Genomic DNA, 26677 nt, shown 5'->3' with positions numbered 1-26677 from the left:
CATTGAAATTTTCGTAATCGACATTTGAAGCTGTGTAAATGATTTTTGACGTGTTATCATTTTTGCAACTTCTTCTAAATACTCATGCACGCATAGATTTTCTAAAAACCGTTAAAATTTGAGATCGATACTGAGCATACCGTGCACGTTTAAACATACTATGCATGTAGAATGTATATAAGAAACAGTTTAATTTACATTTAAATTGTTACTTATATACATAATCAATTTGCAATGCGTGCAATTTTGAATGTGAAGGAACGTAAGAATGTTGAGAGTATGTTAGATAAATTGGAATGGTTGGATATTTAGAAATAGTCTCAAAGAAAGCACGTTAAAATTTGTATATAAACTTGGTAATAATCTATTACCTAAATATTTTAATAATTACATAGTTAGTAATAGATATATACATAACTTTAAAACTAGAATTAGAAATAAATTATAGTTATGATAAAGATAGTAAGAACTGCAGGAGATATTTTCTACAGAGGTATTCAAATCTATAATGACCTTCCTGAAAAGTCACAGTAACTATTAAATGTAAATTGCAATCGATACGACGCTATAAACCGAATGTGGGAAAATATGTTACGCATCATTAAAAAGTCTGTCAATTTACAACCACAAATTTATGTAATGGCCTTTCCATGTATTTTTTCTTACAATAATTGTTCGTTCGAAGTATGCAAAAGACCGATATTCATTGTTGCATGAATATTTTCGCACAACTCTTTGTAATTTTTTGAGCAGTTTATTAACCTTCTGTATGAGAAAAAATTGGACCTTTAATTTCACTGGTCCATCGATGCGACTCTTTTTTTTAATACATTGCGTACAATACAGATCTCAACTGGGCTACATACATAGGTACATATTTCATCCAAATAGACGCCATTTTGTCGTTTGTTATATTCGCACCGTGGGTCATTACAAATTGTATGTATGTATGTACATACATTCTCATCTATAATGGCTTCCATTTAGCAAAATCTCAAGTAGACGAAGTGAGGAAGACCTACTCCAAAAGTATAATATTTCATAGTTGCCAGATCTCTAAAATATTGAATTCCGAGTAATTGATCTTGAATCAATATTACTTATACACATTAAATATCAAGAAAATAAAAATAATATAAAAATAAGGTAAAAATAAAATAATGAAATATTGTTTTAAAAAAAAATACTACTTCCGGTTTACGAATTCTGACCAAAACCTTATCAGCTCTAAGTTAGTACATGAAGAATACAAATATAAATTTACGGCTTGATACGTTCTGTGGTGTGGTAAAAATCGTGTGGTCACAACATTTTTGACCTTTCTAAGGTGAAAAAATCCCACTTCCGGTTTATTAAATTAAGTGATTTTTTTAGGGGTCGAAAAAAATAGTGGAAGAAAAATCGAACAAGAGTTAACTGACCCTTCGGTTGACGGATGCCTACCAAATTTTATACATAACTTGGTATTAAACTTCTAGATATGAAATTTCAGTTCAATAAACCAAAAGGTTTCTGAGAAAAATATAAAAAACCTCGGTTCTCTATAGTAAAAATACTACTTCCGATTCAGGTAAAAATTTCAAAAAATATTAGGTTATAAAATTTATAATTTCTTGAATTGGACGTTTGGGAGATAATTGAATTCAAAAACTCAAAAAAAGGGGAGGTACCATTTCCGGTCAACTCAAATTTGAAAAAAATTCACGTCGTATCGATAAGAATTTCAATAATCACGTGCCACGCACTACTCTGCATCTTAAAGGCGTAAACACACTGAATCGCACGCATTTTTACAAACCTCTTTTATGTTTCACTTAAGATTATTTACATGTCCAAAACTATCTAAAAAAATTCGCTAGTAAAAATCTTCTATTCGTGAGAACCTATTATGTAAAATTATTTTATTTTATTTTACATATTTACATATATGTATATACATATATACCAGGAAGGCCTTATAGGTATACTCTAATGCGCCTTCCTAGCCAATTACAAACATTGCAGAATTTTTTATTATGTACACAAATCGATGAATTTCGAGATGCTGACGAACACGAAATTAACTGTTAATTAATTAATTAATTAATCCATAGAGACATTGTACATATGTATATGGATTTAGTCTAGGGCATCCCGGCGTTTTCTGGTACCGTGAATCCCGGTACTGAAACTAGTCACAATGCCAGGATTACGGTACTGACAGACATTTATTTAAAAATATTATTTTTACAAAAATAATATTTATAAAACATAAGTCAACGTTATAAGAGGTCATCCGCTTTAAAATATTGTTTTTTATACAAATTTTTGAGAATCAGTTGTTTCAACCATTGGTCTGAACACGTGTTCTGGACGCACGCACTCTTCGTTAATATACACTCACGTTAATATAATCGCACTCATTATAAATGTAATGAAAATATATATTTTTCATTTTTCATTTTCATAAAAAATATTTTGAATGATTTGAATGATTTTAAATACATATGTATTTAAAAATACGGAAAAGAAATTTATTTAAAAATTGACGTCAAAAAACTGTATTTCAAAGTCATTGATTGATGTGGATTCACTCATTTCATTTGAAGAGAAAGACTTTGAATTGATTCATGATTTGGTGAAAACGCTAGAATCTGTATATTAGTATATTAATAATAATTAAATTCAGTACTATATAATAAAAATAACAAATATAATAATATAATACATAAATACTATTATTATTATAACTAATATTTTAAGTATATTTGTATTTCCGTGTATATTTTTTTAAATAAATACAAAAAATATTCAATTGAAAAAAATACATTTATACATTTAATTTCCCGGTGCTAGCACCGGGATCCCGGGATCGGAAATTTCCAGCACCGCAATCCCTGTGCTGAAAAACCTTCCGGGATTGGATGCCCTAATTTAGACTTGTACATAATTTTTTACATATTGTACATAAATCAGATTCAGATAGTGGTGACATAGTAGATATAATGGTTTTTGCCACTTTGATTGAGGAACCGTTTCAACAATGATACAGATAAATCGGCAAACTCTGATAGGAAACGATCGACTTGGAGTCACAAATATCCAAGTCTGCCCAGCAGTATTGAAGATTAGCACGGGATCGAACCAGACGACCTTTCGGTGCTTAACATAAGCGTAACTACCGAATCATGCTTCTGGCTTACATATTAGCATACATTATTCACAAATTAGCGGTAAATTATATTGCATATATCGCAATAAAAATAATATTTACTTGCTTCGTAATTATAATATTTAAAGCAAGAATAACAATATTATAATAGTAATAATTAAATAGCTTTACAGTTAGTCCGCAGTATAAATAAAAGTGTATGAAGCACCGTAAATGATCTTACTAAAAAATTGAAATTAACACTTGCCTTACTGTGCCAAACAAATCCACTAGCCACTGTGCTGGACGTCAAGCTTCATAAATTATGCAAAATCTGCGAGGATTATTATTGTAATTAGCTATAAAAATCATTTTATCATCTATTATACGTCGAATAATATAAAATAAGTGCTTGTAATGAAATAAGCTAAGAAGATATCATCCTCACACTGATCGTTGAGTGTGTCGTACTGAATTTCCTCTATATGGCGTACTGTGAGGCCATGTACATATGTGCATATGTACATACAAGGGCTTCCGGCGAAAATCATCGAGGTTTTGAATAGGAATACATAAAATATCGAACCCTGCATTCAGTATATTTGGAGAAATAAAATAAAATAAAAGTCCTGGTCACTCGCTACCCACCAGTGTGGCAAGAGTTCTTAAACAACTATAATATTTTCATTTCAATACATAGGTCTACGTTTAAACACAGTTTTGTTTTAATTTTCAGGTTTTCATACATTGTATGTACATACAGACCCATGACAGGTTGTTCTTACCACTAGCGTAAAACTCGTTTTTTGTCGATTTTGTTAAATTTTAGAACAGGAAATTAAACAAAACTTTTTACTATACACGCATAATATATTCATATGTACATGTACATATGCACAATATACATACTTACGTACATGTATGTACATGTACATATGCACAATATACTTACTTACGATTTATTTTAACAACTTCTTTTTGTTTTTTAATAAATCTGGTTAAAAATATATGCATTGCTGTTGCATAAAATTGTCTGTCTATGTTTGAGGTAGGTCAGATTCAACGAGAGTGAAAACCCGACCCTCCCTAACTTGCTCCGACGCTTTTTCCTCCTCCCCCAAACCATTTTGCCCCATTTCCCACGTGACCCTGACGCGGCCCTTAGGCATCTGACATCTACATTCCATTTCAATCGATACAACCGCGAAGAAAGTCCCCAAAAATTATCGCGAATACTTTTATTTTTACATACCTCTTCTTATTTTATCTATTTCTCATTTATGCTTTTGCCCAATTCATGAAGTTTCAATAAAATGATAAGCAAATTGAATTTATGTTTCAACATACATATGTACGTGCATATGTACTACATACATACATATTTTCCATTTGAGTAGAAACATTTTTGGGTGTATCAACCCTTCGGTAAAAATCAGTGTTCAGATAGAGACTTATGTAGGTAAAACGTACATGTTATCTCTTTCAGTGCTTCTCGACCAATAGCATATCGTACAGACAATAGAACATTGTACTTACGAAATGCTATTGGTCGAGATGGGGTAAAAAGGACAGCATATGCGTTTTAACCAAGTCTCTTCCTACAGCAGATGGATAATATCATCTTTGATGTTCTCTCGACTCATTGAAACGATTTAGGGCGAAATCACACAACGGTGAATGTGGGACGTGGGTTTTTTAAACATGTAGAAAAAATGTCGCGTACAAGGTATAGTCCTTTCAAAACGTCAAAAAAAAGACCCCCTGGGTGTGTTCGGTAAAATTGCATCCTTGTATTTTTCCTTGCTTGATAGTGATCGATAACGGTTTTAAGAAATGTAGGAGAACTTGTCGACGTTCCACATACCACATTCTGCGTGTACACACTAGGGTTTCTGTATTCCCGGACTTTTTCAATTCCTGCGACACGGGACGGACCTCGGGATCGTTCCCGGGATTCCCGGGATCCCGGGACACATGTAAAAACAACTTTTTTTTTCAATTTATTTTTTTTTCATTAATAAAAAAATATTTATTTATTTACGAAATATATAAAAATGTAAACAATACATAATATATCTATTAACTAGAAAAAATGTAATTATAAAAGTAAACTTATAGTAGCTTCTTAAGAATACTAAAATATTTAAAAGATAATCCAAAAGCATATTTCTAGATTTGATACAAAAATTTCCGGCAATGGAAAAAACTCTTTCAGTTTCGGTCGAAGTTGGTTTTATTGTTAAAAGGGACGATAAACATTTTTTTTAAATTATCGTTATTTTCTTCTTTCAGCATGTACATATATTTTAATTTCTTTTTTAAAGTCGAGGCTATTTTTATTTACGTTATTTTGTAAATTTTTCTTTGATAACTCCTTATTTAATTCTTCATTCATCGTCAAACACAAGTGTTTCATCTTCATCAGAATCTAAAAGAGTTTCTACTATTGTGGAATCGTCAATACAACAAGGATATATGTATACTCGCTTCATAATTATTTCACCATAGGATATAAATTCGCTTTTATTACAACATTTAAAGAATGTTTTGTTCGGTATAAAATCAGAATTATTTAAAATTTGTGTTAAAAGAAGCAGTCTTACGCTTCTGCTTTCTTCGATTTTAATTTTCAATTTTCGGAATAATTCATCGGTAAGGCCGAGTCCTTTTCCTAAAATAGAATTACAAGAAACGATTTTGGCCAAACGCACAGAACCATGATGTCATATAGCTTCCACGTTCGGGGAATGCGCTGTACTTATTGCTAAACAATAAACTTTTGAGAATATTTACGATTCTTTGTGTATTTGATTTATTATTTCCCTTTGTGCAGTGAAAATGTTATATATTCTCAAGATTTTTTTAAAATCCGATTCCCGGGATTCTAGATAAGAATTCCCGGGACCCGGGACAACACAAATTCCGTGAATTCCCGGGAATGTCTGTCCCGAGTCGACCCGGATCAGAAACCCTAGTACCCACATGTACATATGTATGTATATGGATATACAATTAATCCACTCTCATAATGATATGCAGTAGCAAATATAAATAAAACTCGAAAGGCAAGCATGGCGACTTACTGACGTGCGAATTGTTGACCTTCAAATAACTCTGATACGCTAAGTTTTTAAGATTCGCTTTCTGGTGCAAATTTTGAAGCTTGGATAAAAACACTCGAAGATTGCTATTAATATGATATCGTGTGTCCAAAGGTCGCGACCCGTGGGTTGGGAACTCGTGATATATACGAAGTATCTATTGATAAAGTATCTTCTCTGTGAAAACTTTCGACCTCGAGATTATATCAAGCATGATTTCATGTTTTTATATAAAATTATCTAATTCCGAGCGTCAGGTAGGGTTTGCAAACACTCGCCAATTATTAAATTATCGGATGAAAAGCACCTAGCTTTTCCGAAAAGGTTGGTATAAATTTTCTGAAATTTTGGTGGACCTACTCTCACCTTTGGAACAAATTATTCTTAATTGCCTATTTTCCATTTTAATTAAAATAATTTCGCTTCATTTAATTATTCAATCGCGCATTTGTTTGACAAAAAATAAAAATAGTGTATTTTAAATTGTATTTTAAACCACATAGATATTACAGAAGCAGCGGGGTGCCATCATTGGACTAGAAGGACTATGCTAGTCCCCTAAAATCTTTTGCCTAAAATTTTGAAATATCAACAAGTCAATTACAAAAAATTCAAATCGTTGTCAACATTGATATTGTTTCCTCGGAATAGCAAAGTTTAGAAACTGGAATCAGTCCTACCTGGGGTAGTGGTAGCGGATTTTTTTATGGTATGGCCCGCCGCGTCGTTCGCTTGCACGGACTCGCCGTCTTAATTCTGTTCCCTTCGCGGTACTGGCGAATTGTTATGTATGGGCGTTCTGTCAAAGACAACACATTTTTTAATTTACTCGTCTCTTCAAGCATACATTTACACAACTTATTGAGTACAAATATCGCAAGGAACTCGGTTTACGAAACGATTCCCTCAGATCAAATCAGTGCGAATAACGAGGCCTTGGAATGTTGCATCATCGATCGATTGATCCACAAATCATTCAGAAGATTGAGTTTGTCAATCAAGACAAACTAGATGTTATTAAAAAAGATAGGCTACTTAGGATATTTCTGTTGGCATGAAAATGAAATATTATACACATCGCCTGAAGTTAAATTATTATAATTTAAAAGTTAGAAATATTTTTTTTTTCTATACCTAGTCCCCTGTTTTAAAAGTCACGGCAAGCCACTATACAGAATTTTAACTCTTACCCAAAATCAATTATGCATACAAACCCATAGATGCAGAATAACATAAATGGGGCCTGACGCTCGAAAAAATGTCACCCATTTGAAGAAAAAAAGTTAGGTTTGTGAGATAGTTCTCAAGGGGGAGAGAGGGGGGGGGGTGAGAAATAGAACGCCACTTCTCACTTTAATTTCGTGCAAATTTTTGTGACGGTGCAAAGTTTTATTTAGAAAAAAAAGAGTACCACTCCAATTGCACATACGGCAGCTCCAATGGTTCTAATTAATGTAGTTCTTTCTACGTATAATTATAACAAATTATTATTACAATACTTAATTGTATTTGACGTGTTTTGAAATTAATTTCACACCCGTTGGATGCCAACAGGCTTTACGCTAGAAATATAATATACCAAAAAAAGAAAAGCAAGAAAGTAAAAGTAGATTATGGGATCGATTCAATAACGGGTTTAACGTGTGCGGTTACAGCACACACACGAATAAACTAATAACTAAAGTTAAAACCGCACGTTACCAATATGCCATGTACATATGTATGTACACACATATATATATATATATATATATATATATATATATATATATATATATATATATATATATATATATATATATAAATTATACACGAGCCAATCTTAAGTGGACCAAGAAAATTATCAACACCAAATAAAACCGCTTTTGCGAGACTTTAATATATTATAATTAACTTGCTGATACATAAGTGTGCGGTTCCATGTGCCTTTATTTATAATGTATATCAAATTTTAATGCTTTGAAAAGATTTCCTATACCAATAATTTTCGTGGCTTCTTGGCACGTCTTAAATATTAAATAGTCGAATGCACCCATTCGAATAGATGTACAAATGTACATATGTATTATTATTACGTCCGTATTGTATTTTATATTAGGAGAGGGGCGCTCAAACATTTTTTTCGTTCGTGATGCGGGAATCACATCGATCGATTACATCTAATTGCTCTATATTTACCGAACAGGGCTCGGGGTTCGAGTCCTGGGCCAAGCGGTGCTGCTGGGCAGACCTTGGATATACATATGTACCTATCTACATACATATACCCAGTGGCGGCTCGTCCATACGCACTGCGGTACTGCAGCACCCCCAAGGAAATTGAGAAAAAAATAATATTATTATATAGATAAATGTATGTATCAATATTATGTAAGCGTGTATTAAGCTCGCCCGCACACCGATACATCCAATAATGATCATACGTCGCGGTACTAATATCAGAAAGTGAGGCATCGTTTATGATTTTGTGATCATAAACGATGCTATTACCAACAGTGCTATACACATTTCTTGTTGCGTTCGTGTGCGCGCCGCGCCACGCGCTTGACACGCTCCTCACTTTTTCTCATTTCTTCTGCACCTTTTGTCTTTCCTTCTACACCTCTTACACTTTCTACCTTTCTACACTTCCTTCTACACGTCACTTTAAGTATTTAAACTGGTATCAAAATCAAGAGAAGCTGAGCCAATGTTTTCAAGAACTTAAATATTCTTCCGAAAATACTGATAAAACAATAACAGATTCTACCAATTTACTGAATACAATTTTTTATTTTAGTCAGAACTTTTTCACAAGTTAATGCCGCATGTAGAAATTATTTATAACCAAATGCTAAGCATAAATAGAAAGTATAAGCCAAGTTCAGATCTGAAAATCCCCTCTGGAGAAAGTCTGAAATGGCAGTCAGTAATAAAATATTTAGGAGTAACGTTCGATAAAAGAATGAGATGGGCACCTCACATTGAGGCAGCGAAATACAAGGCGATGCCGGGTAGATCCTCAATATATCCAATATTTAATCGCCATTGTTCTTTATCAACTCAAAATAAAATAAAATTATATCGCGCGCTCATATTACCATTATTAACCTATGCTTCACCGGTATGGAATAACGCCTCGAATACTAATATTTCCAAGCTCCAATTAATACAAAATAAATCCCTAAAAATAATTTATAATACACCCATATATACTAACTTGAAAAAACTGCATGCCATGTATAATATTCCGTTTGTTACAGACATTACTAACAAACTAACCAGTAGATTCTATGACAGAATCACTAATAACCATACTAACACACTTGTGAAGAGTCTCGGTGATTACAACAAAATGTCTATACCCTTCAGGTATAAACACAGATTACCTAAACACAATCTGCTTTAGGTCATCGACTTTAGAGAGTCTTTAATTAATATTATGTATTAGATGTATTATGAACTTTTATAAGGATTGTAAATAGGTTTTTGAGCTATTTTTCCTATTATGCTGTAGATTAACATTAGAATAATATAATACTATGATTACTAACCAAATTAAATTAAATTGTAAAATAGAAAATGATCAGTAGATCAGTAGATCAGTAGCTATTAAAATAGATATAAGATGTATTGTGAACATAATTTCGTAATAATAAAAAGCATTTAAAAATCAAAAATCAAATATGAGATTCTTAAAGTGAATAGAAGCCAAAAATATGATGCATATATTATCGCACATATTATAGGTGCCAAAAATATGTGCGATGTTATTATTAAGGATATAAAAGAAAGATATACTTTTTCTAATTATTTAATAAAGAAATTTTGAAAAATACTGAAAGAAAATGCCAATGGAAGATCTACTACTAACCGTTAAATCACATCGAATGCTAGATAAAGAAAAACTTCAAACTGAATTAGAATTGTTTTACTCAAGGAAAGAAATGCATATTATTAATGATATATTAATATTTTTAAAACTTATTTTTGCAAACAAAAATTATTCAAATTCTGCTTACAACTTCAACTACTTCTAAACCAGAACGGTGTTTTTCATCAATAAATAGAATAAAGACATATGTACATGTATAATAAACACAATGGTTCAGGAAAGATTAATGGCTTTGTCTATGCTGTCAATTGAAAAAAAAAGATTATGAACAGTGAAAAATTTAACGAAAAGGTGATAGACCTTTTTTCAAGGAAAAAAGACAGAAGAATCAATTTTATAATGAAATAAAATACATATAATGTTTAATTTTGATCATTTTGATGTTAATAATAAAATATAATCCAAATAAACATTTTCATTATTTTTAATCAACCGCAGCACCCCCAGATATCTTATCCACGAGCCGCCACTGCATATACCTATATAACTCCAAATTGATCGTCTCCCATTAGAGTTAAGATTTTTTAAATGTTGATTGTTATCTGAAATTTTGCAATTTAAGTTTATTTAAAATGCAGACTAACGCTACAAGGAGGGGCTCCATTCGCCATACCTATTTACAAAAATGAAAAAACTCTATTTAACCCTTTGAGTGCTGGCGTATTTTCTGCTGAAAATTTCGGCAATATTTCCAACTAGAATTATTTAGAAATCCAATAGCAAGCAGGTATTCATATATAATTTTTAGCTAATCCAAACAAACCCTAGATACCGCTACCTAACGCTGAGGATTTCGAGTTTTTTAAAGGTTAGACTCTAACATATCTTGCAACAATATAAAATAAACAAAAGAGGTCTCTTAATGAATGTGTTTTTCCAAAACTAGTTCCATCTTCTTCATTGTTGTTAAAATGTAATGCTCACAATCTAAATTTCAAGGCACAATCTAAAATACCCGGCAGTTAGGGGTTTCCATCGAGAAATTCTGCTATGGTTATAAATTCAGAAATTCCGGTGTAAACCAGTCTTAATAAACATTGACACTGATAACACGACCCATATTCAATGCATTTTTTCTTTCAATTCTACCTGAAAAGGCTTAGTGGGTTCTTGTTTATTTTGTACTCAAAATAATACGCCTATCGAGGTATTTCGAGCTGATGGACTTGTTGGCAAAACGCCGATCGGCGTTGGTCAGCATTTAAAGGGTTGATATTATTTACATGGGAAGCATTTTGTACACGAGCCTTTGTACAGATGCGAGAGAGAGGGGGGGTATTCAGTACGCCGCACTCAACGGCCAGTGTGAGGATGATAACCGCCTTTAAATTACGGCTCTGCTTCATCCATTCTTTTTTTCATTTCTTGCACTTGTAATATTCGACGTTTAATACACGACAAAATGATTTTCATACCTAATTTCAATTATCAGCCTCGCAAATGTTGCAGTATTTCAACATGTAACATACGGATGCTTAGCGTCTAGTAAAGTGGCTAGCGGTTTTATGTATCTTCTATTTCTCACCTCTATTATATTATACAACTTTGGCCATAAATGTCACCTGTCCGCCATAGGGAAACCTGTATCGGCACCATGGTAAAAAAAAATTGCAATCTAAAATTAAATTTTTGTCCCATAGTAACTAATTTAGGATGAGAAATATGATAAGAGTAGATAATCTTAGTGGAGAGAGCAAAGAGACTGAATTAACAAAAGGTGGGTCACACAGCCAGCAGTTTGGCTTAGTGATAGCGTATATATTTAGCATCACTGAGGTCATAGGTTCGTGTCCTCGCCACTGCTGGTTAGATTTGGGGGTTTTGTGACTCCAAATCGATCGTTTCTCTATCAGAGTTTGCCAATTTTATCTGATCATTGCTGAAACGGTTCCTGAAAATTGGTATTAAAAAATCTAATCCTGTTGTCACAAAAATCTGCCTGTGTATAATTTGTATTAATTATACACAGTAATCTGAAATCCATAGATGTCACTATGATTATTATTTCTGATTAATTGTTATATTCTATATATTCTGATTCTATATGTATGTATTACTGTATTTCTGATTTCTGATTGTTTATATATTTCATTAACGTACACCCGTCGCATTGGAGCAAATTTGTAATGGCGAGTGTGTATTGATTGTGACAATAAAATAAAATAGAATAAAATAACTAGAAACTCAGAAGAAAGAATTGCTCGAATGGTACTCTAGAGAATGCAAAAGGGTGCAAGAAAGGTCAGAAGGTAAAGGGGTGTATGAAATTAGAAAAATGTGTGACATCTATTATTGGATGGTGAATAGCTGGACATGATGATGAATAACTAATTAAATATTATTTTCTTACAATTATTACCTATTAATATGAATTATTATTATTGTCATTGATAGTTCTTCATAAATTTAATACACAACATACATATGTATGTATATACTAGATATTCCAAAAATACTGACATTTGACAAACAATTTCTTATTACCGGTAGTACCGAAATTTATTTATTTAAGTAATGAGCGCAATGAAATTTAATTAATTAACTCTCGGTTAATCATTATTTATTTTAATCAATTACTTTAATTTATTACATTCTCAATTACAAAATATAGTGTTGAATCCTTCCACACCGTGCGAGTCACCGAGTGTCAAAAAAAGTAAATAAATTTTTGCATGTTCTTTACTTTGAAGAACTTTTATGTGGAAGGGATGGCTTGAGCTTTTAAATATATCATATATTAAATATATTATATATGTATGTATTCGAATACATGTCAAGTGAAAAAAAGAGGTTTCCGATAGAATTGACAGGCGACGAGGCTTCTCGTGGTTAACAGTCAGTTAGTAATAAATCAATATATGTATTCAGAAATAGTCTCTCATACTTATAATTTATCTTTGATTTTAAACTAATTATTTAAAGGATATTAAAAAATTTACATCCTTTTTGTGTATCATAAATTAAGACACACTAAAACAATGTTGAGTATTGAATGTATTATTCTTCGACTAATCCATACAAACTAGCCGATACAACGTTGCTTTCTAAGTTCAAAACAATTCACTAGCATAAAATTTATTTTATTACACACTTTGGGTACTACCTGTAATCTATTATGTTCTAATAGTAGTTCCGGAGGTCGAATTTTGACCAAAAATCAGTAATACCGGTACTAGAATCCCTAGTATATGTATATGTATATTATATTTGAATTTTTTTGATAATCTCACTGCATATTTTGTGTAAATACCTATGTACATGTTGCGACTAATCATTGTAAAAACTTGTGGTCTTAAATGTTTTTTGTGATGATAAACTATATGTCCAATTCTGTTGATTTGTTTTTTAATTAGTTAGTAGGCCAAAGTCAAATAATCAATATATATATATATATATATATATATATATATATATATATATATATATATATATATATATATATATATATCTGTGTGTGTGTGCATGCATACATATAAGGTTCATTTAGAATTAAAAAATGTCAAAAACATTAAAAATTTAGACATATATGTATATTATATATCGACGCTCGCTTATAGACGAATTTTGATCCATTATAATATACATATATGAATACTGAATGTCGAATTGAGTGTATATTTTTTGCTTATAAGTTCATATTACAAATCTATTTCTATTTTTAAAAATCCATAAATTTGTATTAACAAGAAAGTTGTTCTGTCAAATATTAAAATTTTATATTTATGAATATTTCACGTTGAATCTGTATTTCCAGAGAAAATTCTCGGGATGCCAGAAACAAAGCGGAGAAGCAACGACGTGACCGTCTGAACAAATCCATTAACGAATTGGCAACATTGCTTCCGTTAGTTGCAGAATCGTCGAAGAAGATCGACAAGACTGGTATCTTGAGGTTGACAGCCCACAACCTACGCCAAGAACACGGTATATTACACATTTTATAGCACAATGAAGAGTTAAGAATGAAGTTAACCTTATACTTATCACTGAAAAATATTTTTATTACCAGTGTTTGGAAACACTACGATTAGCCCGATGGATCCGTCAGCTTTAGCTGCCGAGGCAATCGTTGAATTATTGGGTGGCTTTCTAATCACAGTCACTTGGAAAGGGCTCATAGTTGTGGTTACATCCAACATTGAAAAGCATCTTGGACACTGCAAGGTTTATATTTCAAAAATCCATTTAAAAAAACATATCATATGAAAGGCTTTGCTTGGAATTGCATTGAAATTTTAATTTCCAGATTGATCTCTTGGGATATAACATCATTAACTTAATCCACAATGAAGATGTTGAAATGTTAAAGTATCAACTGATGCCAAAGACCATTCCGATGGGTCCTAATAATCAACTTCTTCTTCCTCTAAAGTTAATTAACAATCCTGAAAAATTAATGAAAGATGAACGACGTAGTTTTTATGCGAGGTTAGTCTAAAAAAAAAAATCAAATTTAATTAACAGTTTGATTGTTTCATTTTAAAACATCATTGAAAACTTATTTCATTTATTTTTCTCGTTATTTATTTGGATTTTAATTGTTTTTATATATAATTTAGGATGGCCCGTGCCACTCAACGTTCGGAAAGCCCGAAATTCGAACTTTGCCACTTCGAAGGCGCTCTGCGTATTGCAGATAAAGCCACTACCATCTCTGCTTGCCATGTTCGTAGAAATAGACCAAAAGGAGAAGACACCGTGATACCCAACAGCAATGATGTGGTGAGTGTCATATAAGTCTTTGGTTTTTTTTATTTTCTATATTCTATTTATTTTTACTATACCTACTGTATTGAATGATTAGTATTGAAGAAATTAGGACTTCGACTGTATTTTATTATTCGACTACGACTCAAACTCAAAAGATTTTTATAAGATTGACTTTTCTTGCCAACGTATAAAATTGCTAGTAATAAAAATTTAAAGGAATCTAAAAAATCACCAAAAATTGACATATAACCCTACTTATTTGAATTATTGGTAATAAGATTAGTATAAATTAAAAGTAAGCACATACATATATTCATAGTGTATGTCTATGAATTTGATACACAAATAAATCAATGAGAATACACAAAAGTATGAGGCAGAGGAAACAATCGAAACATCAAAATACGTACAATTGACGGGCCGAAAACCAGACTCGTACAAGTGACATTTAAAAAAAAAAGCTGGCTTAAGTGCTAAAATAATAGCATTTCATATATGCTATTATTTTAGCACTTAAACCAGACTTTTTTTAAAATGTCACTTGTACCAGTCTGGTTTTCAGCCCGTCAATTCGACGATTTTATTTATTACTAGTGGCCTGAGTGCACATAATTGTGCACTCGGTAAATTATCGCAATTCGGATCAACGGAATTAGTGATTTATTAATAATTTAAAAATTAATTAATGTTTTTGAAAAAAAATTATTTTGTTTTTGTCGGCCGATCATGTGAATGAAGTGATATGCCGCATCTCTTTCCACTACATACGATTCCAAGAAGAGAAAGAGAGACGGACCATGGCGACTACTTTGTTCACACACATGCACGCATGTGTGTGAACAATTAAACAATTATTATAAATGATGTAATTTAAAATCATGATTTATAAAAATAAATTATTGAATCTAAATTTATTAGTGGATTTATATTTCAATACAATTGGAGACTCTAGTTGACACATACCGTAATATGTACTATTAATTAAAGTCTGTTGATTTTCTACGACTCTGACTCCGACCCTACAGCGCTGTTTTGAACTCCATCTTTAAAACCAAGGATTTTCATGTACCTATTTAAGTGGCGGCTCGTGAAAATTCATGGGTGGGGGAGGGGGGGGGGCTGCAGTGATTAATCGGGTTGTGGTAGCTCGTTGACCATACCGGTGATCAAATACAGATAAAAATAGCATGCACATGTACTATACTGGGAGGGCTGCAGCCCTACAGTCCATATGGAAGGCAAAAATAGCATGAATTTTTACTATAATGGCTACGTTTACACTACCGATATCTACACCCGATCCACCCGATATTGAGGAATTTTTCCATAACCAGTGCCTAAATAGCAACCACAGGTAAATATATATGGGAACTGGATATGGAAAAATTACTTAATATCGGGTGGATCGGGTGTAGATATCGGTAGTGTAAACTAAGGCTAAGCCCTGCAGCCCATATAGACGAGCCGCCACTGACCTATTTTTATTTCATTTGACGACAAAGCCAATTTTTTTATATAAAAATTCAAACCAGTTATGTACATACTTAATTTGAAAACATTAAAAGATCCAACTGTCTATAATCATTCACTTAGTATTGGACTATTGTCATGTTTTCGAGTTATGATTTTTATATATTTGTTACACCCAATTCCTGAAGCTTCTCATTCATGAACTAAGCTTTTTTTTTTGTACAACTTTCGTGAAATGAGCAATTTCACGAATCGAGTGTAACATATCGAAACATTCAACTGTCTATTAATTTACGCACAACATAATAAAGCGAAATACTTTTTTAATGTATAATGCATATGTATTTGGGATTTATTTCGCCAACCCAGACGAATTTTGAAGTTGGCATGATTGCTCAGTGTAATCTGAACGTTGGTGTATGCTTACGTTGGTGTTTGTTTACGTCGGCGTAGTCTTTTGCGTTGGCGTTGGCTACGTAAGCGATCGTCAGTACGTTTCGTCGCGTCGAGAGATCGCGTGGCTCACTCACTATGAGTCGTGACGTTGTGCAACGAATATAGTTTACCGCCCCCACCGCGTGTCCTATCATGAATTGATGATCCTACATGTATGTATAATATCAAATTACTTCCAGGTATTCATTGGTATGGTTCGCGTCATGAGACCCGCCTGCTTGAGTGAGCGCCTCGCCGAGGCTGCGAAGCTTGAATATCGCACTCGTCATCTGATCGACGGTCGCATCGTCCAATGCGATCAGCGAATTTCGATGGTCGCTGGTTACATGACCAACGAAATAATAGGCGTGTCTGCATTCACTTTTATGCACAAAGATGATGTTAGATGGGTCATCATCACCTTGAGGCAAAGTCAGTAAAAATACTATAAAAAATATTATTTTTCACTTTACACCATTGGCGACGATTTCTCATTTATTTTATCTTATATAATAATGCATATTTTTAATTTATTTTATAGTGTATATATTGTGTGTGTGTGTACAAATGTAATATACATATGTACGTATGTATATTAGATTTGGCTGAAATTATGTGATGCTATTGCGGTACAATCGATATTTTACTGGCATTACATAATTTTGTTTTTGTCAAAACATGTGATTTTGTGTACTTGCGCACTTTGTAAATTTTTTATGCGTATAAGCTTATATAAGCGTGCGATTTATTGTTACGTTCTGTTTGCGTGTATTTTACAGGGTGTTTGGATTCTGGAACGTCCTCAAACCATTATATCTCAAAAATAGTGGAATATAGTCGTAATAGCCAATAGCTTGTTTTTTTCTAATAGCACTTCTATTGTGTTTGGTCCTTTTAAAATATGTTACCGTATTAGCCTGAATATAACGCGATGTATTTTTTTTACTTAAAATATTTTTCCTCATAAAGCATTCGCGCTATATGTATTTGAGGTTAAGTACTGATCAATACTAAATATTTTTTCCTCTCGATCCTGTTCTAAATATATAAATATGGACATAGGTCACTTTATATTCGAGGTCACGCTATTTATATTCAGACTAATACGGTATATGTATATGTATGTACATATGTAATCCGTCTCAGTATTCCAGGTGTTAAAAACAGGAGTGTTGACTATATATTATACTATAATTTGCTTAAATATACATATGAAATTATGTGTATTGACCTCTCGTCCCGGTCTTCGGGGCTTGAAACTGGGACAAATCCGGAATACCGGGACGCCTGGCAGCCCAATTCTCAAGTAACCCTATAAAAAATTGGAAACGTCAAAAAATGTCCCGGTTTTCGATAGCTGCTTATTGATACCTTTCATTATTCAGAAATACCGAACCCCCGCAGTTATAAAACTGCAAAAAATGCACAAATCTCAATCTCACCGTAGATCCACATCCATGGTTAGAAAAGCGAGATTATAAAAGGAATGATTTTAATTGTATTTTGTTAAGTTTACGATTTTATTAAGTTTTTTTTATCATTCTTTTAATATATGTGCCTGGGGGGGGGGGGAATACAATTAAAATGCCCTGGTTTGGATATCAATAAATCTGGCTGCCCTACTTGAGAATTAAAGTACATAGAATCATGAACAAAATAAATAAAAGATTTAAAGGTCCTTATAATATTTTGTATAAATTACTGAATCATTTTTGTAATTTCAAAAGAGACTTTATATGTAAGGTTTGTTCGGAGCATCGAAAACAAATGTTTCTATGACGACGATATCGATATACAATGGTTGAATATTATTTTTTTTCGATTCAAATAAATTGAATAAAAACAAATAAATATTTACTATTAGTTTCGCCATGTTTAAGCTGTTTATATTACAAATACCGATTGAAGCCGGGTAAAAACACTAGTAATCGATATTTAAGATAAATTAAAAAAATAAAAACCAATATCCTTGATATTTCTTACAGCCGGGAGTAATTGATGTGTTTTTTGTTTAGTGTATGACTGCAACAGACACTACGGTGAATCTTGCTACCGTTTGATAAATAGAACGGGAAATTTCATTCACTTAAAAACGAAAGGCTACCTGGAAATTAATCAAAGGAATAATGTTGTGGAGAGTTTCGTGTGTCTCAACACTCTTGTCTCCGAAGATGAAGGGATGGCGTTAATAAATCAAATGAAAAAAAGATATTCTGTCATAGTTGATCCAGAATCCAAGGAATACCTTGCAATGGTGAGAAAAATTTATATTACGTTTGTTTGACAATTGTTAATTCACCTGTCCGTATTAACAGACATTCTGTGTATTATTTTTTAAGTCGAGCAGCGTACCGTGTGTGGAGGATCCGGAGGAATTGGAGCAAGCCATCATGCATCTCATCAGCGATCTGCCGTCGCCGTCATCAATCCGCTCTTTCAGTCCCGACCCATATTGTCCTGGTACATTGCTTTCCATAATCCCACCGAATCCTGCTGCCGTAAAAACGGCTATTGCCAAGAGCATCTCAGTAATTAATCAGTCGATGAAATCAAAAAGCGTTGCTTTCAAAAAAGCTCAAACTGCACCCGTGCAGTATACACCATCTTCTGAAACTTATCAAAAAACGACCGTGATTAAAAGTCGTCAAGACTATGTTGATCCAACAAAATTTGAAACACTATTTCCTATAGTAGATAACTTGGAATTGTTTCCTACTCCCGAATTTTCGATTAAAACTGTTTCATCGGTAGACTCCAATTTGTTTGTCCCTAGTCCAGATCTAAGTTCGATGACTTCAAATATTCTTCAATACCCGACAACAAAATCCGAAATGTTCCAATCGCCAATCATTCCTGATAATTTGGATATTTTAAATACCTTGACTGAAGGAATCATCCAAGCTCCCCCGGCAAATGAGACTTTCATACCTATCGAACCTTCCATAGCAATCGACACTCTCGCTGATTGCGAGAATCTTTTTTATGGAAATAACTTGACCACTGACGGTATTTTTAATGAGTGTGATAATCTTTTTTACGATGACTTGATGGCCAACCAGGAAATCATATTGAACCCGGAAAGCATTCTAAATCCAGAAATCATTCTAAACGCAGAAACCATTCTGAATCCGGAAGCGGTTCTGAATCCTGAAACCGGCTTAAACTGCGAAACTATTATGAGTTCCGAAGTCGTTTTGACTCCTGAAATCATTTTGAACACTGACCCGATTTTGAACTCACTTGATATTTTCCACCCAGACGAAAATTACCTCGAGACTGATTCTTTTGTTAATTATTTGAGTGGAATCAAAAGAAGTAGTCAAGATTTGGGAGAAACGTCTGCCTCAAAAAGGAAAATTCCTTCAACGGTTTCATCGTCCGATTTAATACCAAATTTGGAAACTATTTTCGATAACAACGATGTGCTAGATCCCAACAACCAACAATGTCCACTGAACGATCAAAACATTCCTGGCCAAAGTTTCGACAAGTACATCAACCAGCTGACCGATCCCAATTCAGGTAAAATACATATTTATAATTTGAAAGTACATATGTTTGTACATACTTTGAAGTATAAAATTAATAAATTGTCGACTCACATTTCAGACTTGTGCGAAGTGGTTCCTCGATCTCTGGCCGCTTTGGAGTCCAGCATGATCGAGATGGATGATAACGTTCTGAATTTGAACACCCAGAATGAATATTATGAAGACGATCAACAGCAAAACTTATCTGACATAATTGTAAATAACCCTCTTGAATATTTCGACCATCAGCCGTATTAAATTCTAAAATACATTTCAACATCTTTTAACTCTTTAGGGTGGTCGGATTTTATTTTAAATTTCTTTCAAATGCAGTCCATCGTTTAAAATAAAATCTATATTTTTATCTCGTGAAGTATATTTTTATATAAATTCTACTATTTTTTAATATTTATACATCCAAACTTGAAATGAAATTAAAACACAAATCAAAGGTTGTGCTTAAGTTTGGTACTAAAACTTGTGGTTATTTTGAAAACGCTTACAGATTTGTGATATTTAAAAATATATACATACTATGTATAATCTTCTTACTACTAATTATAGTTTCGAGTATTGTTTGTCTCCTACAGATGTATACATATATATGTATATGTATATGTCTGCGTAAATATTTCTCCGATAGAAAAAGTGATGTCGCATTTAGCATGTGTTATTGTCAATTTTCAATATATTATACATACATACTGGTATATGTGTATGCATTTTTTATACAATTTTTCTGAAGTAAAATGAAAATCAATACACATTCATATTTTTAAAGCTATTCAAATCAAAGAGACTGAACATAAACTATTGTTTTCAGTATGACGTAAAATAGTATATGCTCTATATTATTTATATGCTTTATATTACTTTTCTTTCATCATCTTATCATATGTATTTCATGTTACATGTTACATGTTTCGTGTGCATGGTTGGCTTTTAACATCAGAAATCATAAACATAAATGTGCTTGCTCATACATAATATACATACACTAGAGTTTCCCATTATTCGATTTCATCAACTGTTCGAATATCGAATAGTAAAATTCGAAATATTCGAATATATTCGAATAGTTTTAAACAATAGAAAACAGTGTGAAATATTAATTCAAAATAATTAAAAGGAGTGCGTCATAAATAAAGAAACCGACGAAACATCAAAAATCATATCACATCATTAATGAGTTTTCCATTGACCCTGATTCACAACTGCACAAGTGCCACAATAAAAAATAAACACCACTGTTTCTTCTGCCATTTTTTTATAATGATTAAAAGGAGTGGTCCGCATATGTATATTAAAAAGAAAAAGTAAATTTATCGTCATACATAAACTTTATTTTAATTTTAAAAATAATAATGCGTTAATAATAAATAATTAAATGTTTCAAACTTTAATCTCCCCCATACTTTTTTTTTATTATTCCTGAAATGGAGAACACTCTTTCATTAGAAGGATATCTAAAGCTTCGGTTCGGTTTTTAAAGTTATCCAAGTACTTGAAATCTTTTTTTAACCTTTTGGAATTATCTTGGAATTTGAAAAACGTACTTTTATAACGTGGATGCGCGTTTAATTAATTTATTTAATTTGAAAAAAGATACCCGAATCGATATCGTATCACTACGAACTCTGAAACATAACTGAAGTTCAAAACAACATAAATGAAACGAAATATTTCTGCTTATCCATAAAAATTGCGTTCCCGCTTCAGACTGTATTTTCGTTTCCGTTTCAAATAAACGCTGCAAAAAGTTTTCTTTCGAAAAATACATAAGTTCAATTTCTAATGCGAGGAATTCCAATGTCAAGTTCCACGAATCCATTGCACTAAGGCGATAAAATGACTCCGAGTCGACGAATAATAGGTCTTTCACACAATACACTGTTGCGTTACACATTTCGAGTTAAAAATAAAATTGTATTATGTTAAAAATATTCTAAATTTGTAAAATATTTTATTAAAATTTCACGAATATTATTCGAATAATTGCTCAAATATTCGAATAACGAATAGTTAAAAATAGGCCGAATATATTCGAATATTCGCATTAGAAACTCTAATATACACCCAATTATAAAACTAAACATACAAAAATTATCATGGATGTTCAGTAAAAAAAAAAAGCCAAGTTTAATGAATTGAATAAAAATCTTTTCGCCACAAGTGTTACCAAAATTATGGGTATCACTAAACTTGCCGTACCACTACTAATAACTACTAATAACTGATGCCATTCCTCAACTAATAGAAGTTCGAACTAAAATCTTAGCCGCACGAGTAAATTTTTGATATCCACGTATGAGCCGTAATATTTGAAAGTGGCGGAAGTTCAATCTTCAGTTCCAAAAACACTATTTCTGTTTGATTTATTCACAAATTTTCACTTATTTTAATTCGATATGTCCAGAATCTCGGAAAAGCAGGCTCACCAGTATCATTAAATATAATGATTTGCGAAATATATGTCGAAATGAAGCAAAGTGGACTTATGCCACTTTCAATTATAACGTCTCATATATTCATGACTTTCTTACAATGTAAAAGAAAGCCCCTAAAACTTTGCTATTACGATGTATTAGAGAATTCTTGATGTTACAATCACCGAAATATTACTTATGTGGTTTGGTTTCATTAAACAGAACTGCATTATATACATATATATGTATATATGTACATATATCTATATATATGTCTATTTTTCATGGTATTAAAACCTCATCACTATCTCATCTATTTAACATACACACCTTAAAATCCAAATTGAATAGATCTATATGTAGCGACAGCTTTGTAACATCATAATTCTACAAGGCCCAATTATAATAGTATCGTTTTATAATATCGAAAACCTTTTTTTACCTTTTTTATTCGTTTTCTAAACCCGCTTTTGATCAGTGTCAAATATTTTTTCACAGATGGAGCACGAGGAACAAAAACAAGTTTTAGAATCCATACAACTTGACTATGAAAATACTGTAACTGATAGTAGTGACACAACAGAATTAAATTTTACTCCAACTCAAAACCTAGATTAAGATTCACTTATAATTTTATCATTAATATTTGTGTGTATACATACGTGCATGCATACATACACACACATATGTATGCGTGTATGTATACACATGTTCATATTCATATTCTTATATATTTTTTCTCAATGTTCGATGTTTATAATTTAAACGTAAAAGACGAGAAGTCATATATTTCCAAAATATTTTCTGTCACTTAATTAAATTTAAGACAAACTGGTCAATTTACCAATAAGTGTATGATACCAATGATCTCTGCATTTTATGACAAATTCGTCAATTTATTTAGATTTTATGATTTGTGATCTTTAAAAATACAATTCGTTGTTTTTTTTTTAACGCGATGATTACTATTACGACCTCACTTTATTATTTTTAATTTTATGATGTGTGTTGCATTTGCATAACTCAGTTGTAGTGACTTTGAAGATTCATATCACCTTTCTAAATTCAATCGACATACATACATATGTATGTACAACTCTTTCGAGATGCGCTACAACTCAGTTTTGTTTCTATATAAAGAGTCACAAGGGTTGAAGCATATGTGAAATGAGATGATAATTTATTGAACTCACACATACATACGTACATACTTTCACATTGCCAATTTCTTCCATTGTGGCTTTCTATATAATTTTTTAGTGTATTGTTTAGTAATTATAAGTAAATTTATATATTCACTGTTAAAAAAAGAATTCCATAATTGTTACAAGTGAACTTAAGATTTATTATTTTCTTAGTATTCTTATTGCATTATTAAATAATCCCCAAACATTTTATCATACCTGCATGCTTTCAATCACCTTGCAGAAAATTGTTTATTATTATACAAACAAACAGTTGCTAAGTATTAGCAACTTTTAATTGAAATATAAGCGTATTGAAATTTATTCATTACACAATCAACAAAATATTATTGCATTCAACATAATATATATATATATATATATATATATATATATATATATATATATATATATATATATATATATATATTTACATATACATTTATATATTTGTGTGTTTTTTTTTTAATATGATTGAAAAAAAATTCCATGAAATCATTAGTTACATACAATACATCGTGTGTAAATGTTTGTTTAATTTTTAAAGACACTTATTGGTCTATTAAATGCGATAATTTTCCATTGATAGCCTTATGATAATATTTTTGATATGTGCTTCAAAAATTTCAATTGTGAATTATAAATATCTAAACAGTAAAGATTTAGAATGATTAAAATATCGAACTTCAAACCGGGTGTGCCGAATTTCGAAGTATTCGTGGACCAATTTCGACCAAGTTAAATCATAGTTTTGTAATAGCCACTGTCAATTTCAATCACGCAATTGTGACTTTTTACGGGGAACTTTTACCGATTCGAATTTATCTAACTAGGTGGACTTAGACTACATATATCCAAGTGTATATCAGCTATTGCATGCCATTGATATCACAAACAAGTGTTTCTATATCGTATGTTACCTGCATGCGTGTATATTCGGTCAACAAATATGACTTGAATTATTCTATTGGCATTTCACTGTTTTTAAATTCGTGTATTCGTTTTATTTTACATACTGGCCGTAAGATAAATCTATTTCAATTTCAAATTAGTTAACAACACATACGTAAATGTCGTAAAGTGGACAAATCAAATACATTCAATAGTGGTTTTTATCTTGCGGTCAGTATTAAATGTGTTTAATTTTAAGTTACATAACTCAATCTTTTTTTGAAAAATCATTGCCTTAAAAAATCGGAATGCATCAATAAATTTTTATTATAATGATTATATCTCTTTATATTACTTTCAATTCACTCAAGAAAGGAACAAACTATTAATGGATTAATATCCGTATGTACATGCTTTGTGACTTATTCTAAGTTTTATCCACATGGTGAAGCAGCAATGGCAATAGGTCGGCCATTTTAAATAGAATTTTATACTTTTATATGTACATGTATTTTAATTTTGTTATTTGATAATTATTTTATTGATGTTTTCCTATTCTTTGAGATGTATTCAGATTTTTTTTGTTAATTACATATATTCTTTATTCATTTATTATTATTCTTTGATAATCAAAAAGCTATTATATTAAAATATCTTTATAAAAATTCTATTTAGGAATGGAATTATTAGTTTTATTATGCATGAAGGTTTTCATTTAACTTTTCCAGCATTTGCTTTATTAAGTATATATGTACATACATGTGTATGTATGTATGTACATATTTTGTTACTATTTGTTTTATTACATTTTTCAATACTTTATTAGTCGTAATAAATCTTAAAAATAATCTAAATATAACTAAAATTTGTTAAGATATTGTCTACATATTTCAATGTTCAATATACCTAGGTGTAATGTCAAATGTAGTAGTTTCTCATTAAAATAATGCTCATTGTTTTTTTCAAATTAAATCTCTCATTCATGTAATTTTGTTTATAAATGGAATGAATAATTAAAACTATTTATAAAGTCTGATTATATATTATCGAGTATATTATATAATCAGACTTTATATATATACGTGTATATATATATATATATATATATATATATATATATATATATATATATATATATATATATATATATATATATATATATATATTTCAGGTATATATATTATAAATTTATAAAGAGAAAAGTTATTTTACTTACAAAGTAATTGCCGTTATACACATATAAATTCTTCATGTTAAAACATTTATTATAAGATATATTAATATTATATCAATCTACACTTTAAATTTAATATACATAAATAGCATTGTACTAAATTTATATAGTTATATTATATTATGTAGTATGTGTTAAGTGTATTGGGTAAATCGTGTGTGAGATTGATGCTTCATTTCTTTACAAATCGAAAAAGAAACAAACCAATAAAACAAATACAAATTTCATTAAAAATTGAAGTAGATAATATTCCATTTGAAATGCTTATAAACATAAATCCCAAGATATTATGTACTTACGTGTTATTGTTTACCAACTACAAATATATAATACAAATCTTTGTTTTTTACTTAACATACATATATTATTATATTATAGTTACGTACATACATATATGTACAAGGCATTTTAAATGACTGTGTTATATTATAATTTCATTTCTGATGCCATACCAAAGATTTCCTTTTAAATGAAAGATACTAACAAGCAAACGTATTTTAAGTTTTCAAAACTGAAATTTTTATTATTTCGCAGAATTTACAGAACGTTCGCGATTTATTGTTTATTTGTTTCATTTTCATTGTTATGTTTTTAAATACACATCTTTATATTTCTCAGACTTGAAACAATTTGTAACAATTTTCTAGATACACACACACATTTATTTATATATGTGTGTGTGTTTTCCTAAT

At 31.1% G+C, this 26677-nt stretch overlaps 1 protein-coding gene across 1 annotated transcript in view; it reads left to right on the top strand.

Annotated features, from left to right (window-relative positions):
* Positions 1 to 23294, top strand: part of LOC143922308 (uncharacterized) — a 102071-nt gene extending 78777 nt beyond the window's left edge. The window contains exons 3-11 of the mRNA XM_077445533.1: positions 13860 to 14029; positions 14115 to 14269; positions 14352 to 14533; positions 14665 to 14827; positions 16921 to 17152; positions 18736 to 18974; positions 19060 to 20242; positions 20330 to 20466; positions 23175 to 23294. Coding sequence (XP_077301659.1) covers positions 13860 to 14029; positions 14115 to 14269; positions 14352 to 14533; positions 14665 to 14827; positions 16921 to 17152; positions 18736 to 18974; positions 19060 to 20242; positions 20330 to 20466; positions 23175 to 23294 — 2581 coding nt within the window. The remainder of the gene's footprint in view (positions 1 to 13859; positions 14030 to 14114; positions 14270 to 14351; positions 14534 to 14664; positions 14828 to 16920; positions 17153 to 18735; positions 18975 to 19059; positions 20243 to 20329; positions 20467 to 23174) is intronic.
* Positions 23295 to 26677: the final 3383 nt, after the last annotated feature.

This window comes from Arctopsyche grandis, chromosome 2, assembly GCF_051622035.1.
Source record: "Arctopsyche grandis isolate Sample6627 chromosome 2, ASM5162203v2, whole genome shotgun sequence".
Taxonomy (NCBI): domain Eukaryota; kingdom Metazoa; phylum Arthropoda; class Insecta; order Trichoptera; family Hydropsychidae; genus Arctopsyche; species Arctopsyche grandis.
The sequence above is the reverse complement of the archived record's forward strand: the minus strand, read 5'-3'. Positions and strand labels throughout refer to the sequence as shown.